The sequence below is a fragment of the Micropterus salmoides genome, unplaced genomic scaffold, assembly GCF_014851395.1.
Source record: "Micropterus salmoides isolate LMB-PRFRI ecotype aquatic unplaced genomic scaffold, ASM1485139v1 Ms_hic_scaffold_2, whole genome shotgun sequence".
NCBI classification, from domain to species: Eukaryota; Metazoa; Chordata; class Actinopteri; order Centrarchiformes; family Centrarchidae; genus Micropterus; species Micropterus salmoides.
Genome location: NW_024041150.1, coordinates 22740683 through 22757948, shown reverse-complemented (window position 1 = coordinate 22757948; position 17266 = coordinate 22740683). Strand labels below are relative to the sequence as shown.

Below are 17266 nucleotides of genomic sequence, written 5' to 3'. Positions count from 1 at the left end.
CCCCTCTGCCTGCTTCTAATACAACTGTCGCCACTTCATACTTTTGCCCCATTTTGGACTACGCACTTTTTTTTACCTAAACAAACTGTGACTCACTTTGTGAAAGCACCTTTTTTTGGCTTTTTCCCCCCTATGCTGCTCAATTTCAACACATGGTATGGCATTTTCAGCTGCAGGCCTCCAACTTCCAGTCCCAACTGTCATTTTTGAAACTTTGAAATATTCTCTGCACTGTTTTTGAATGGCAGCATTTTTATACAACTCGCTTTTTTTTAAAGGAACTTGGCAAAAGGACAAGTTCTGGACAGTGGGAACAACAAAAGGTGGAAGAATTTTTTTTGAAGGCCATTTTTTTATATTTTTTCTCTCCTCATGTGATAGTCATTTTTTATTCATTTTTCCTTGCTCCATAGCCAAAATTCTTGTAGTGCTTCAAGCATTTGAAATACTTGAAGCCACCCTTTGGCTCCACTTTTCTATTTTGGCAAAACACATTTTTATTCCATGTTTTAAAAATCCACTCTACCCATTTTTAATGTTTCAAGATTAGGTCAGTTGTCAGACCTGTTTTTGCTGTTGTTTTTTTCCCCTTACCATTGTTGAAATATTGATGTCATGCAGTGCTTATTGCAGTTTGCTGCACTTTTGTGATTTTTTTGTCACTGCAGCATTTTGCGCTCCAGCTTTTGGGCAAGATTAAAAAGAGAGGGTGAAGGGGTGCGCTATAATTTTGACCTTTTTTCTTCTATCCCATGGTGTTCCTCCAGTTCCTAGTGGGCCACCTCGTAAAGTTGAGGTGGAGGCTGTCAACTCCTCATCAATTAAAGTGATCTGGCTTCCACCGATGTCCAACAAGCAGCACGGTCAGATCCGAGGATACCAGGTGCACTATGTCAGGATGGTTAATGGGGAGCCCACAGGACAGCCAGTCATCAAGGACATCCTGATTGATGATGCCCAGGTACAACACCCTCGTCAGCCAGCCACCTCATCTCTCAGACACATATTATGGCTTTCTCTCTCCCCTTTACATGTGCCACAGCAAAGCCTGTAATTTGAAAACAAGCTAATTTTCATAATGTTATACAATAACTGAACTGAATAAAGTAGTGACTATTTAACCAATTGTCAATAATTACAAGTGTGTGGGATACAGAAGTTGGGCACACTTTTATCTGCGCAAGTCTTTATATGAATATTGCTACTTTTACTGTAATTATTTGCATCAACAAACAAATGTATTTGGTGGCTGCAGACAAACTGTGTGTGTATATGTTCTCACCAGTGACTAGTGTCTGTACCTGGCCTCATTTGTTGTCTCTTTTCTCTCCATATTCTTATATTATAATCAGTGGGAATATGGTGATTCAACCGAACATGTGAGTAGTTAAACTTGAAGAAACTGCAATCTTGTTTTTCCCCTGCATGAATGGCATGTCTCTTTTGTACATTCGGTGTTCAAGACCTGGATTTAAACATTAGGTTGTGGCTATTTCCACTTCTTAAGATATTTACCCTAAAAACTGCAGTTGGAATCCTTGACTGACATTTTGTTCAGAGGAAATTCAAAGTAAACTTGAATTCTATTAATGTTTACTGACCAAGTTATTTTGTTACAAAGAAACATACTCTTATAACTAAAGTTATTCATTTACCAAAGCTTATTAATACTATCCTTTTCCAGTGAAGCATGCCTCAGTTTTTGCTGAGAGAATGTGTCCTTTGTGATGATTATGCTGACATCACATCACACTTTTGTGTCTCTACTTGCTTATATCTGCAAATCAGTCAATAAGTGTTGTGCAACTAAAGTCCCGCATCTTTACAGGAAATGATCATCACAGAGCTGCAAGCTGAGACCACATATTCAGTGACTGTTGCAGCCTATACGACAAAGGGCGATGGTGCACGCAGCAAGCCCAAACTGATCACCACCACTGGCGCAGGTAACTTAACCGCCACTGCTGACTGATCTCCTGTGGTTCTCTGCCGATATACTTTTCAGATACTTTTCTTTATATCTTCTCTTTTTCTCTTTAATGCTGTGAAACTGCAGCCATTTATGGAGCACAGCACAAAGCAAATAGTCTTGCCATCGAGAGTGTAACCTGTGAATGCAGCTAATTGCTGTCTCATTTATTGCAATGACTCTTCCCCACTAGTGTGACAGGCAATGCTGAAGGGAATTTGGAAAATAATGGAAAATGTAGAGAGAGTAAAAGAAAGACAAGAACAAAACAGGACACCAAAGTTCAGCTCTTTTACTCAACTCTTTGACAGTGTTATGCCACAGTAAAAGTACTAGTTGTACACACAGACAGACAGTAGATAGACTGATACTGAATGCATGCCTACTAAAAATATGATGAGATGGAAATATTGTTCTGCATATTTATAACAAGTTTTCCTTCTCTCCATTGGTGCTGTCTTAGTCCCTGATAAACCTCGGCTAATGGTCAGTACAACCAACATGGGCACTGCTCTCCTCCAGTGGCATCCTCCAGCATTAACCCATGGTCCCCTGCAAGGCTATCGCCTCCGTTTTGGCCGCAAAGATGTGGATCCACTGACTGTCATTGAGTTCCCTGAGCGGGAGAACCACTACACTACCAAAGAGATCCACAAGGGAGCCTCATACACTTTCCGCCTTTCAGCGCGCAACAAAGTGGGCTTTGGTGAAGAGACAGTCAAAGAAGTGTCCACAAATGAGGATGTCCCAAGCGGCTACCCTCAGGGCATTACAGCAGAGGGTGCCACCACCTCCACGATTCAGGTTAGCTGGCAACCTGTTTTGCTGGCAGAGCGAAATGGCCAAATAGTGAAATATGCTCTGCAGTATAAGGACATCAACAGCCCACGCAGTCCCTCAGAACTCTTCATCACCGCCCCGGAATCAACAGTCATCCTGGATGGCCTTAAGGCAGATACCACTTATGATATTAAAATGTGTGCCTTCACCAGCAAGGGCTCTGGTCCATATAGCCCAAGTGTCCAATTCAGGACACAGCCTTTGGATCAAGGTAGGACCAGTCCCTGAACCCTTTTAGCCCTTTCCTTTTTAAAATCAACCTTTCCCTGCGCAGCCCTTTCCAACCACAGCAGCTTCATCTGAAAGCCTCAAATGGCAGAGGGAGAAAAGTATGGACTCTGGGGGCTTTGGTATTAACATAGTGCCCTACCCTTAGTCTCCCTAATCTAAGAATGGTTTAAAAAATTCACATGGAGTAAGTATGTATGTCTCTTCATGTCTTGTCAGTCAAGCAAAGGTCAGTCATTAATTTAAGAGTTGGTGTTGGTAAGAAGGTAAGAGGACAGTGTTAAGTTCAGTGTAGTACTCATTTCAGCCTGGTTTTGAAGGAGAAATTCTCAGGTAAGCACTGGTATGGGACCATTGGTGAAGAAAGATATAAAAGGATGTTTTGTGTCTAAATCACCTGCTCCCCCTTTCTTTTAGCAGTGTTTGCAAAAAATTTTCATGTGAGAGCTGCCATGAAGACGTCAGTGTTGCTGACCTGGGAAATCCCAGACACCTACAACCCAGCGCAACCTTTCACTGTGAGCACTGCCCAGATAAATATAACATTTTTATATGCATTGAGTTACTCCACATATTACTATGAGTAACTAAAAAAATATTTAGTCAACATCCAGAACCACAGCCAACATCAACTCATTTGCATACAGATCCTCTATGATAATGGGCAGAGTGTGGAGGTGGATGGGAAGCTAACACAGAAGCTAATCACGGGTCTCCAACCTGAGACACAGTACTCCTTCCTCCTGACCAATCGTGGCAACAGTGCCGGAGGTCTGCAGCATCGTGTGTCTACCATGACGGCCCCAGACGTCCTCCGCACCAAACCCTACCTGATTGGCAAGACCAACTCAGACGGTATGGTGACTGTGGAGCTACCATCAGTGCAGACATCTGAGAGAGTAAGGTGAGTGGAGGTTATCCAACTAAATTCTATTTCTAATTGGTTGTAATTAGGGCTGTCCTCGAGACGTTGATGATTATAATGTGCTTTTTTCACCAGCTGCGTCATTGAAAAATAGAGTAACATAGGTTAACAGCACAGCAGGCTGAAAGCTTTCAATCTCTCAAAATTACCTTCGAGTCAATGCATCGACCTGCAGAGCGGTCTCTGGATATTCACTACTTGTAACTGCCAACTTGCATCAAGCATAATATGATTTGACTTTATAAAAAAGTCTCTTTTGTTGGATATGTGACTTGTATAGACATCACTGTGGTGCAGTGGGACTTTCTGTCCACTGCTAATGTCCATATTACTGATGATTGTCTTACTGATGCATTGTGAACAGAAATAAGCAAGTTAACTTGATAGCTGATATGTCAGGGGTAATTCTTCCCAAACAGAGTCATTTATATTCATCCCTACATTTCAGTGTAATATCCACTTCACCTCAGTCATTACCGAGAGAGGCAGCCCGAATCATTTAAGCGCACTCCTCTAAGCCCTATAAAATCTCTTATAGCCTTTCAACAAAGCCCAGGGTTGTCAGAAGGCCAAGGAGCACATCCGATTGTGGACTGAGGCTTCAAACCCATCTTGGATTTTTTGATCTTGCTGGATGCACTTGGCCCACTGTCTCCCATGCCAGAGCTTAAGCTAATTAGGTTCCCATTAGCCTGCCACACTGCCTTCCTGGCTAGCGCTAGCTAGTGCTGTGCCCAACCAGGAAGCCCAGAAAACTCTGGCAGAGGGCGTTATCTCTCTTGCCACCCTGATAAAGGGATGAAAATCCCTCTAATTCTGTATCTTTTCTGTGTTCACAGAGGTCTCCTAATTACCCCACAGGAGGCCTCTGTGAGGTGTAACCACATTGCCTGACTTCTCTGAACATTCTTAAATGAAATAGAAAACAGAGGAAAATGGTCCTAATCAAGTGATAAAGAATTGCATAACTTGCTAATCTTATAGACTTTCAATTATGATGCATAATCATGCAGTTTCCAATAAGCAGACTATCCTCTTAGCACAGGATGACATGGGGGGCAATACTGTATTTGTTCTTGGTGGCAGAAAAAGGTTCTGTTCGTCTAGGAAACAGTGACTATTGTCTTGCAAACACAACTGGTTAACTGGTGTCTTTGAAAAGTGGCAGTGAGCTATAACCTTGTCTAGAATATTAATATACTGTGCTTTACCGTTTTATTTTCCAGGGGATATTACATTGTGGTTGTACCTCTGAAGAAGCAGCGCACTGGCAAGTTTTTCAAGCCCTGGGAAAGTCCCGATGAGATGAATTTGGAGGAGGTAGGTTCGAAGAATGAGCTTGTTATAATGACTCAGGTTACCAGGAAAGAAAAGTAAAAATACAACATGTAAAATTCCAGTTACTTTTCTATTATCCAGTTGTACTCAGCTTCTTAATACGGTGGCCTACTTAACTGTGCACACATAACACACATTTCCTTTCTCAAAACTGGAAAATAAATAAGCTGAGGCAGTTGAGAGAGCAGGAGGAACAGGGGATGAGTCTTGCTGATTGACGCAAATAGCTGCAGAGAGCACTGTTCATATGGAAATGAGAACATGAAGTAGCCATCAAGTGCACTGCAAACCTCAACCCCCATACCCACCTCCTCCTCCTCCTCTTTGTGTCTGTGGTAATTACCTGAAGAGCTGCATCAGGCCTTCACGTCTCTTCTCATTCCAGGGAAAGCTAGGCTACTGCGTATGCACAAAACACTTGACAACTTTTATATTTAGCCAGTGGAGATGATTCAGGAGCTTCTGTGCACTGCAGGCACGATTAAGTGTGTAAGCACTGAAAGTTTTTATCACTATGTTTTGTGAGCTGTGATTACATTTCCAGTATTCCTTTAGATGCAGTGTCAAATATCGAAGGCTAATGCTTCTACACATTCACTGCAGCTTCACTGCACTGCAGTCTCTGTTCTAGCAATGTGTAGAAATGGAACCTTTCGGATAAAGTTTTTCTTCAGGTTATAACAATTTGAAATTCTAGGATTCCAGGATTCTTGTTTGTGAATCAAATCCTCTGGCAACTTATAGCTTGAAATTGTGAGCTTTTAAATTATTTATTTCTATTGTATAAACAACACAATATATTATATATTATTACATGTCCAGGAGGCTAAAAGAAAACACACCATGTCTCATCTGGCATTGGCTTTACAGCTCATGCCTACAGGCCCATGTCTGTAGCCTTGACCGATTGTCCAAAAGTCGCCCCTCTGTCAGAATTTATTTGTTTGTCAATATTGGCACTCACCTTTTCACAACTTTTCCCAAGGGCAACTAGATTTAGGCATGTTGACAGGAGAGATGATTGAAGACATTATCGTGCAGCACCAACAGGCCCACAGCCAAAACAGAGCACACACGAGAGCGCACACACTGTAATGTGAATGACAGGCACACATAACGCGCACACGTACACACACTCATTCGTGCACACAAATCAAAGATATGAAATCAGACACCCAAACAACTAGCCAGGCTTGATTAGCATAATTATCATCCACGCTTTGTACTGGAAGTTTAAAGTCAGATGGTACAGACGTGTATGAAGGGCAGACTTGATGCGTTTCTTTCAACCTACCATTATTATTACAATAATTACCCGGGAACACTACGAATATTGAATGTTGTACGAATGAAAAAAAAAAGTGCTTTGATATCTAATAATTCCCTCAAAATACTAAAGTGGTTGATGATTTGAGGTAATCCCTTCCAATAACATATAGTTATTGATTTTTTGATTTGATTTGTCATAATTGGGAAAACATAGTTTGAAGCCACTGGCTGATACATAAAATACACAATAATTAATACACTGTATTAAGTTGTAAGCACATCCAGCAAAAAGTCTCCCCAGATTATATTTGTCTACATCTGGCCATCTGGATAGTATAAAATAAAACATAATCGAGATATGTAAATTGGAAATGAATTCAGATTATTTTCTTTTTTACTGGTTGACACTGTTGGATAATCCTCAACCGTTTTATATGCTGGAAATCCACCCAATCTTTTAATTTCACAATCTTTTGCATAAAAAAAACCCCAGATGAAATAAGTCATTGATCTTTTCTGTAATGCTCTGCCTATCGCAATCAGCATTTTCAGCTCAGCAATCAGAAGAGAAATCGAGATCAAACAGATTTGGTTTGTGTAGATGTGTTTTTATGATGTGTGCTGGAACGTGTCCCTTTTGTGTTATCAACTGTCTGCTTCTTACTCCTCGCTGTAGCTGCTGAAGGAGATAAACCGTACGAGCAGAGGCCTTCGGTTCCGGAGGCAGGCAGAACCCAAAGCCTATATCGCTGCCTACTTCAAAGACCTGCCCAAAGAGTTCACCCTGGGAGATGGCAAGCTCTATGGGGACTTTGAAAACAAGCAACTCCAGAATGGCCAGGAGTACATCTTCTTTGTGCTTGCTGTCCTGGAGATGTCTGAAAATGTAAGTCGGCTCCCTCTTTTAATATTATTACATGTATTTTTATATGTGTCTCACATTATACTTGAGCTCAACTTCAGACAAGAGCTTGCTAGCCTCTGGGTTATCGCATGCTAGTGATCTCATGTTCATTGTGTTACAAAGTTTACATGTTAATAAACAGAGAGGGTTAAATCCACTGCATCTTGACGGGGGGGTCGGAGTTTGCTTCTGGTCAGATGTGTTATTCTGAGCCCTTGTGAGGCTTTGACTTAAAAACTTAAAGCTGCTGCTGGCCCAAGAAGCTGACCCTTGCTGCTTTGGGGGAGAGAAACCCCTTAAGACCTTAGCTGATCGCGAGAATACCTCGATAACAGGGCTCCTCTTTAATTGCGTCCTACGTGTGGTCCACCTTATCTCCGCTGCTGCAGCCAGTGTGTATGTGTGCATGTGTCTGCCTGGATGGAAGACCAGAAAGCCGCATGATTAGGCAGCTGCAGGCGTGATGATGGATTTGATGAGCTGCAGGGTCTATAGCGCTGCCACACACTCTCTCCGCTAACCCTGAGTTCAGGTAGAGCAAAAACGATAATAACGGACGGAGGGAAATCTCTAATTTGCCCACTGAAGCATATATTTTCTTCCCACAAGACCTTGTTTTTTTATCTCCTCTTAGAATGTGAAATAGTTCAATCAAGGCTCCCGCATAGGAGAGATATTGACGATAACTTTGATTGGTCAAACTGCAGCTTAGCAGAAATTACGCAGCAAAACTTTGAATTGGCTTTTAATTTGTATTGTTGCTAATGCTGTCTTTGTCAGACTCCTGTTAGATATGCTCTGTAAATTAATTGAAGTCCTGCAGCAGTGCTTTGAATAACTCGAGCTCATCAAATAAGTCTAGATCTACTTTATCCCTCAGCTTAAAGTTCTGGATGTAACGTTCGTATGTTTATGTCAAAGGGGCAATGCGATACATTGGCAAGAAAACATCTTTCAGAATCAGCAGCTGATAGGTACGATTACGGAATGAGGAGCAGGATGAGGTCCAAAATGTAGAAGTAGCATGTGGTGGCTGGAAAAGAAATCCTAAATAGTTTCTAGGATAGAATATTGATCAGCGGTTTGCTTTTCCCCGGCTCAGATCATGTATGCCACAAGCCCCTACTCCGACCCAGTTGTGTCAGCCGACATCGACCCCCAGCCGATCATCGATGAGGAGGAAGGCCTCATTTGGGTGGTGGGCCCTGTGCTAGCTGTTGTCTTCATCATATGCATCGTCATTGCCATCCTCCTCTACAAAAGGTGAGGCTATTAAATGATAATCTGCACATAGAAGGAAATGAAAAGAGAATTATTTTTTCCCACCAAGTGATGCAAATGCACAGGAATCCACCTCAGAAGGGACAACTAACTTAACAGTTTGCAAAAATACTGTCCATGCAATGCTGGCAGACATTCACTGCAAGGGGACGGTGGAAAAATATACACTACATCCACATTATTACTTGTAAATGCACATTTAAAATTCATGTATAGCTACTCAACATTCATGTATGACAATCAATATTTAACATTCATGACGCCAACACACTACTAGGTACAAATATTAAAGTAGTATGTTGTAATGCAGACATTAAATGTAAGATTTTAGCTCAAAGCCTGAGGCACTATCCATGACCCCCACTGAGTAGTACACACACACACACACACACACACACACACACACACACACACACACACACACACTCTCAGATGAGTAAATTCAAGCGTACAGCTACCAAAGCTGCCATCAAATGCAGACGCCCACAATCCTTCACACAGAACCCCCCTGCACGCACAGACGCACGCTCACACTCACAAAAATGTAGAAAACACATGCGGTAGTGCTTTTTCACATGCAATCAAAACAGCCTTTTTTGTCTGAAACCCCCTAGTGGTAGCGAGCCCCCACGCTGTCACTGCTCATCAGTCAAGCGTAGGAAGGGAGCGCTTTGACTATCTGCTGCATGTCACTGCATGTGTGTGCAGCTTTAGAGGGGCCCTGGGGCCTGGGCAAGCATCCCAGCCACCCCGAAACCCCCTCCCCTTTGTTACTACTACCCATTCCACGAGAGAGTAGCTCTAGATCCCAACACGGACCTTATGCAGCCCTCCTGCTTTGACATCAAGACGCACATGCACATGTCTTGCACGCATGCGTCCATACACAGATTTTCTCCCGCCCTTCACTATCTCGTCTCGTTGCATCTTTTTACATAAGGGCACATTTTCGGCAGACTTCATTCAATCAAATGCCCAGCCCTAAGCAGAATGTCACAGTATTACTCAAGAAGTAATTTTGGCAAGGTAAGATTAGGAAATGAAGAGTCAGCACAAGCTATAATCAGTGACAGCACCCAAACTGAAGACAAAACACATCAAAAGTAGGGTATTGGAAGAGGTGTATGCGCATAGCTTTATTCTGGCTCTCTCTCACACCTGTCCTTGGATTCCGTTCATATCAAGTTTTGGTTTGGATTATACAAAGGTGAATTGAAAGTGAACAAAGATTGTGTGTGCGGGGGGGTGGGGCCTTCCAGTTTCCATTTGTGGCAGGCACATTTACACATCGATTACCAAGCTGGTGTCACCGGCGTGTTCGATAACATTCGGTGCATAACCAGGAGGTATTTCTCTTGTCAAGATCAATGCTTATGTGACAGAAGGCTCCTCTTGTGGAAAACAAAGGGCAACAACCATGTTATGTTGAGCTCTGGGAAAGGACATGGGGATAACAATGTGTACCTTCCTCAGAGAGAAACATAAATCAGACTAAATTGTACACCTATACACGTAGAAGTCAAGACATGTCTGCTACCAGACAGTACTAGTAGAGTCTGGAAGTTGTTTTTGGTTGCTTTTTTTAAAGATATATTTAAATGCGGTTTATGCTTAATTTATACATAGTCATTCAATATTAAGACCCCGCATGTTGTTCGCATTTATAAATCCACATGGGTAAATCTTGAATATGCATAATTCTTGATTTTAATAGATCCAACAGTGCTAGGCTTATTTGCAGGAAAAGACAGACACAGCAATTAGGAGTCAAGAGATGACTTTTATGCTTGAACAAGAAGCAATCAGCTGAAACTGCTTGAAATAGCGGAGATACAATGTACAAATCTTGGATGCACCTGGGAAACTGTAGTATTTGAAACAAAAAGCCCCAAGGCTGCATAATTGAGCATAATCTCTGAAGTGAAGCATCACTAATCTTGCACGCAAAGCAAAGATATGATTGGTATCTTTTGTCTCTTATGCAGTCGTTCGCCTATTCTAAAGAAAAGTTTCTAGAATTCTCCATCATTTAAAGCCAAAGGTCTTACCACCTAATGTTGTGTCGATATTTCTTTTCTTGCTGACCAATGGAGCAGCAAACCAGACAGGTAAGAGTGAGAAGGAAGTCAAGGAAAACTAATTCCCTTTAAACCCTCCTTTTTCTCCCTGGACTATACATATTCTAACCTAAACACACAGAAATTGGTCGCCCACTGGAGTTGATGTCATTTGGGGAATCAAAATCAAAAAGAACATTTGTTAAACACGTTACTTACCATTAGCAATGAAATATTATTTCTATGACTCACTGTCAACAGGCAGTTATTGGCAAATGAAGGAAAAAATGTTTTGACTTTTCCTACTAACTAACTTCAAATTGATAATGTCAAAAATCCACCTCATCACCTTCCATTATACATTGTGATGTGACCCATGTCAGTGACCAATTTTGTTTTTAATTCTTATGAATGAACAATTCGCATTGCCTTCTATGAAACTGACATCTTGTGTCAGGGGTGACAATGTTGTACAATGAAAAGATGTGAATATGAGATTAAACCGGCTCTCCACAAATATGAATATTAAAACTTGCACTTAAAATAATAAAAAAAACTAAATTCACAAGAAAGTTCTACAATATACTTCAGTACAATAGCTATGTAGTAAATTAGACCTTTGCATGTATTTTTTTTAAATACAGTAACAGGACCAGGTTACATTATAATACACCACCCCTATCTACTGCTTCAAAATTACTATAGAGTACAGAGAATTGGCACCCTCTGACAGTATCATTGAAAAGTAAACATTAGGCTTCACTAAAAGGTAGTATTTAATGGCTAAGGGCTATTGTGTTGGATTGCATTATACTGTGAAATGATGATGTTATTAAGGCCACCCTCTGTAGCCTTATGTACTGTAAGAACGTAGTCCTGTCACCGCCATAATTACATATTGGTCTGCAGTAGTTATTAGACCGCAAGGCAAGCTTTGTGGTTATACAGTAAGTGTTTTGAGCACCAAAAAAAAGTTAATCAAAAATAATTACAATTTGCTGTCTGTTCTGCAGAAAAAGAGCAGAATCTGAAGCTAGGAAAGGGAGCCTCCCCAACAGCAAAGAAATGCCACTGCATCATCCCACTGACCCTGTTGAGCTTCGACGTCTCAACTTCCAAACGCCTGGTACGTATTCCAAATGAATATGCTCTATGAAAAGGGATGCCAAATGCAAACAATTGCTTGCTTAAAGCTAGGGTAGGCAACATATTTCAGAAGCATTCTCTTTGATATATTTTCTTAAATCCTCTTTACATTCTGACACAAAACTCTGATATCTGTGGTAGTGGCAGGCCAATGATTTCTTTTGTTCTGAATGAACTGATTGGCTTAGCTGCCCGTCTTCCTGCGCGCACTCTGCCTGTGCACGCACTGCGCATGACGATGTGTTTTGGGGGAGTGGCTTGAAGGGAGGGGGTGGGAATGTTTTTGGTTGGAAAATCTGTCTCTTGCTAGTTGCTCCAACGTTGCCTACCCTAGCGTTTAAAAGAAAAATGTATATTCCAAATTAGCTTACTTTTGTTTTTATCTTTTGTTTGTTCATCTGCAACCATTGCTGACTCTGAAACCTGATACCGTAAAATCCCAAAAAAGTATCTTGGTGCTGAGATTGGCGCTAAACAAGTGAGCAGTTTGCAGTCAGACAGTGGACAGGTGCTCAGAGCAGGCACAGAGGGTCAAAACTGACAGTTTCCCCCCCGGAGACACTTCTCAGAGGAGAAAATGAAGAGGCAAAAATGCAAGCCTGACAGATTCATGGCAGCTGCCGTCTTCCTCTGCACCTGCGTTATCCAGGTCATCAAGACTTGTCATGCTTACTCAGAATAGTACAGACTTGCGTGAATGGTATCCTACAGCTACAAGTTACAAGACGCAGCATTGTGGAAGGTGAGGGAAATGTTTTATGGCTCCCGTGTCCCACTTTGTATGCGAGCCAATGGATAAGCGACAAAAAACTGGTGACAAGCTGTAAACTCTGGGGTATACTCTCTCTGACCTTCATTGCTGAGGTTTGTGGTGGTCAGTGGCCATGCCATGGCCTCGGTCATGTGGCTGTTTCTCACCTGAGGGAATGAGGAGGTATGCATCTTTTGCCCCTGTCCTGACCAAAAGAGACGCACTTAACTGCCGTTTGAGTTCCTCTGGCACCAGCTGCTTTGGGACAGGTGTTCAGAGACTGACAATAATGTTTAAATATCAAAGCCATATTTTTCAGGTCAGCTCGTATGAAAGGAGGATGAATTATCCCTGCAGGCTCATTTTTGGAAAAAAAAAAGCTTATGCATATTTATGAAAGCTCTTCAATGATGTTAGGACCATTACTGGCTGTTTCATCCTGGCAGAGGGGTATTTTTCCTTTTGGCTCAGAGTGATCTCAACTATCCTCCCACTATTTCACTCGCCTCTCAAGCCATCACCCCCCCCCACCCCCCCAACAGCCTTTCTGAGAGCTGGCATCTTGGTTCTCTCACTGCCCAAAAAGGACCAAACGTGAACACTTTCTCTCAAGTCCTGAAGGGCTTCTACATTAGACCACCCCTCTTCTCTATTCTTTCTTTCACCTCTTTACCCCTCAATGGACATTTTCATCTTAAGGATGCTTGATGTTTGAGCGACGGCGTGTTGGAAATGGTACTTTCATTGTCCCCCAGTGGTGGAAATGGATTTTGAGTAGCAGGCTGCGATAGAAACACCCTTTGCCGTCTTTCAGAGAGACGTGAGAGTGGGTGGCAAAACGAGGCACAGCTTCCATTAGCTAATGCCCACTTCTGGCCGCAACCAAAATGTAATATTACCTCACTGGGAGTGGGAGAGAGAGAGAGAGAGAGAGAGACTGCCACCCAACTGGCGTGTCAAAATGGCTTCTCAATTCTTAAATGGCGGATCTTTGGCCACAGGCTGGATTGTGATGGCATGTACAAAAAGGTGTCTTTGATTGTCTCCACATCTAAGCTCTTAAATATGCTGATGACACATATACCTCGACTTCCACCCATATTTGACATTGTCAAAGTCAAGTGAGCTTACCCGAAGGGTGAAACTTTATGCTGCAGGCTATGCAAATAGTATATTCACCATGTCAGCGTCTCAGGTTTAAATGAATGTTTTTTTAATTATTTCTATGAAATGCACGGTGGTGTAGCCAAGCTTCTAGCATGATTTGTATGTTACTAATGAATGTCCCATTTAGAATATACATAATCATTCAACTGCTTCTTGTCACATTTCAATTTCTACCTTCTGTTTGTGAATAAAATAGTCATCACATTGCTATGACATCTGCAATGTCTTTAATTACACCGCCGTTTCCTCCGCAGGTTCAGGTGCGCCCAGTCACCCCAGTAACCTCCATTTGTCAAGTTAGTTGGTCTCGATTATGCATTTGACATGATTTGGGGGTTTTTTGCTTTGTTAGCTTTATTTCCTTTTTTCTGCCTAGTCTTGTATTCCCATCCTCATCTAATCCATTTGGTGTTAATGCTATGTCATCACAGGAGGCGGAGTTTGAAATGACAGCCTGAAAAAAATGTCATCACTCAAAGCAGACGTCAACATCTGGCCTAACATTTTGAATGTTTGTTTCTTTGTCTTTTTGGGATGTTTGTTTGTGTCAGTGTCTTACTGTCATGCTAACTATCCACGGCAGCTTTCGGTGCAAATAACGTTCTTCTCTCTCAACTTAGGGAGAGTCCCCGTGGGGAAAGTGTGCTCAATGACTTCTCATTGGCTTCTGTGTCCATATTCTCTCTATGAGCATGGCCACTGCTTTGAGTGAACAAACTAGCCTAACAAGATCCACTCTTCCATCCCCCCTGTTAAACACACATGCTGCTTATCTAATGATTCTTCGTTGGCTCGTGCTTGGGTGATACCCTGTGACAAGACCAGTGACTGACCTTCAGTGCATCTGATTGACAGGTATGGCTAGCCATCCTCCAATCCCAATTATGGACCTGGCAGATCATCAGGAGCGCCTGAAAGCCAACGACAACCTCAAGTTTTCGCAGGAATATGAGGTAAGTGTGATTCAGCAGTTGTGATCAATTTTGAGTGTTGCAGCATAAAGACAACAATACCAGATAATGTTTAGTATTATATAGGAGCATTCACCAGGTGCTCACAAATACTGTGATTTCAATTACTTTCGTTATTTGGTGTCTTGCACTTAATTATATTTTCCCGAAAGCCTTAATCCTGCCGTTGCTTACCCATGCCAACCACACAGCAGTTCAATCACCAGAAGGTTATGTTAGGTTGGGAACTACTTTCATGAGGAATATCTTCACCGACTAACTCAGAGGTCTAAAATCAGTCAGCTCTTTCACGCATTTTGACATGTCATAGCAGGAAACTCACTTGTGTAATTAATAACATTAATAATGGCTGCATTCCATTTCTACTTCCAGGGCCCTGCTATTGTGCCTGCTGGCTCGCTGACATGACTTACTGAGACATTTAAATGGAACAGAGGCCGCCATTAATGTTATTAGTAACACCTGTGCTTTTCCCGCTGTGACAAGTCAAAATGTCTGCAGTGAAAACAGAGTTAGAATGGTAGTGTGAATGCCACTACATCCTAAAAAACTAAAAACCTACAGTGAGAAAGCATATATGAATGACATTTTTACTGTTTAGAAGGTGAAATCAGTTGTTTATTAATGAGGTGATTTGGATGTCTGCATGGGGAGGAGTGCTAAAACACTAGAAACAGCACATGTTGTATATATGATATTTAATTCACTTCAGCAAATGATTTATTCCCATCATGTTATCTGCTCACTGGATGACATTTTAACCATGTGAAATAATATAAGCAACCAATAATAATAGGACTAAAACTCTGGGTTGCCTCGAGGTAGAACTGTGTTGGATGGAGCAAACAACATACTGTACATATTGTGTGTATATATATATATATATATATACATATATATATATACATATATATATATATACACATACACATACACATACATACATACATACATACACACACACACACACACACACACACACATATATAGAAGGATATTCAGTATTGTTTATCCTTGAGAAACCTAATGCTTTACTGCCTAGTTGGGAGTGACTAATGCAATACTTGACTGTGGCGATTTCAAAGGCTACAGTTTACTGACACTTGTCCAACCAGTTAATCATATCTACACTTTAGCTGAAGTCTCACTCTGGAATGTATGTCCGCTATCGGAAATAAAAATTCTTTATGGAAATAAAAGTGATGATTAGATCTTCAAACGTAAAAGTCCTTAAAATGTAAGTGCCCTTAAAACCAGGTGGGCTGCAGTCAGACAATGTACATGTTTCCTCCATGTTTGCTTTGCCTATGCATTGTATATGAATGTGTTTACAATAGTGGTCGAGGAGGTATTCAGATCCTTTACTTAAGTAGTAATACTACACTAAATAAAAAAACTCCATTACAAGTCCTACATTATACACATGCACACACACATATGTACTATATTGCTTGCTGAAATTATAATAATAATTAAGTAGAAATGGAAAGACACAATCCCACCCTCAAGTATTACAGAGAGTACAGATACCTCATATTTGTACAGTACAGTACTTGAGTAAACAGTCACTGGTTTACGAAAAGCTATGCGAGTAAGAGGTCCTTTCAGGGGCATTGTGTGAGATGAGAGCGGTCACCCTTCCTCTGCCCATTTCTCTCTGCGGGTCCTGCAACAGCTCCAAAATCTATGAGGTCACCATGTGGGTGGCTGCCAAGCTGCCCAATCATTATTGCAGCTTAAGTACATTGAATTCCAATTTCATAGTGCTTATTCGGGAACAGTGGAAAGCAATTTTGCAAGCACAATGAAATAAAGATTTTTTATTATGAGCAATGTTGCAGACCACCGTTTCAACATATTTTGATAAAATATCAGGCTTAGCCAGTGGTTTGTCCCCTGCATATTGCTGCTTTAGGTGATTTGTGCAGATAAAGGACTCAGTGCTAAAATTTATTATTGTATTCACATTGAGCTCATGTTCTCTTAAATACCTCTTAATGTATTTCCCTCCGTGGCCAAAGTTTCCATCATTAAACAGGTCTAAAAATTAATAATATAGCTATTTATATTTTATGCATTTATTGCTCCTATAAAATACCCTAAAGAAATCATATATAGAACCATCTAGATTTTAAGAATGGTCAGAGTGCAATGTGTCCCATTGTACTTGGGTGCTACTTTCAGTGGAGATTAACTCATAAAACTTGTCTGTAGTCATTAAAAACACAAGCCCTATTTTCCCTGAAATGTGAAATGGAATGCTTTCTTTCATGTCTTTGTATTTTCCCTTTGTGATATTATATTTTATAGTTTATCTGTCGGTGATGAGGGACCATTATCAACCTCTTGTTGAAAGTTGAAAGAGGGATTGGCTAGCAGAATCTGTTGAACTAGTCTCAAGTGTGGGATTCTAGTTATTG

General features: G+C 41.2%; 1 protein-coding gene across 39 annotated transcripts in view; it reads left to right on the top strand.

Annotated features, from left to right (window-relative positions):
- LOC119912904 (receptor-type tyrosine-protein phosphatase delta-like) overlaps positions 1-17266 on the top strand; it is a 371622-nt gene that overhangs the window by 333956 nt on the left and 20400 nt on the right. For 12 of the 39 annotated variants that reach the window (XM_038732142.1, XM_038732135.1, XM_038732138.1 and 9 more), the window contains 13 exons: positions 768-961; positions 1353-1379; positions 1829-1946; positions 2433-3020; positions 3455-3555; positions 3685-3941; positions 5189-5282; positions 7246-7455; positions 8576-8736; positions 10851-10862; positions 11825-11937; positions 14130-14171; positions 14731-14828. In XM_038732142.1, coding sequence (XP_038588070.1) covers positions 768-961; positions 1353-1379; positions 1829-1946; positions 2433-3020; positions 3455-3555; positions 3685-3941; positions 5189-5282; positions 7246-7455; positions 8576-8736; positions 10851-10862; positions 11825-11937; positions 14130-14171; positions 14731-14828 — 2015 coding nt within the window. The remainder of the gene's footprint in view (positions 1-767; positions 962-1352; positions 1380-1828; positions 1947-2432; positions 3021-3454; positions 3556-3684; positions 3942-5188; positions 5283-7245; positions 7456-8575; positions 8737-10850; positions 10863-11824; positions 11938-14129; positions 14172-14730; positions 14829-17266) is intronic. The other 27 variants (XM_038732147.1, XM_038732141.1, XM_038732140.1 and 24 more) reach the window with 10 other exon arrangements.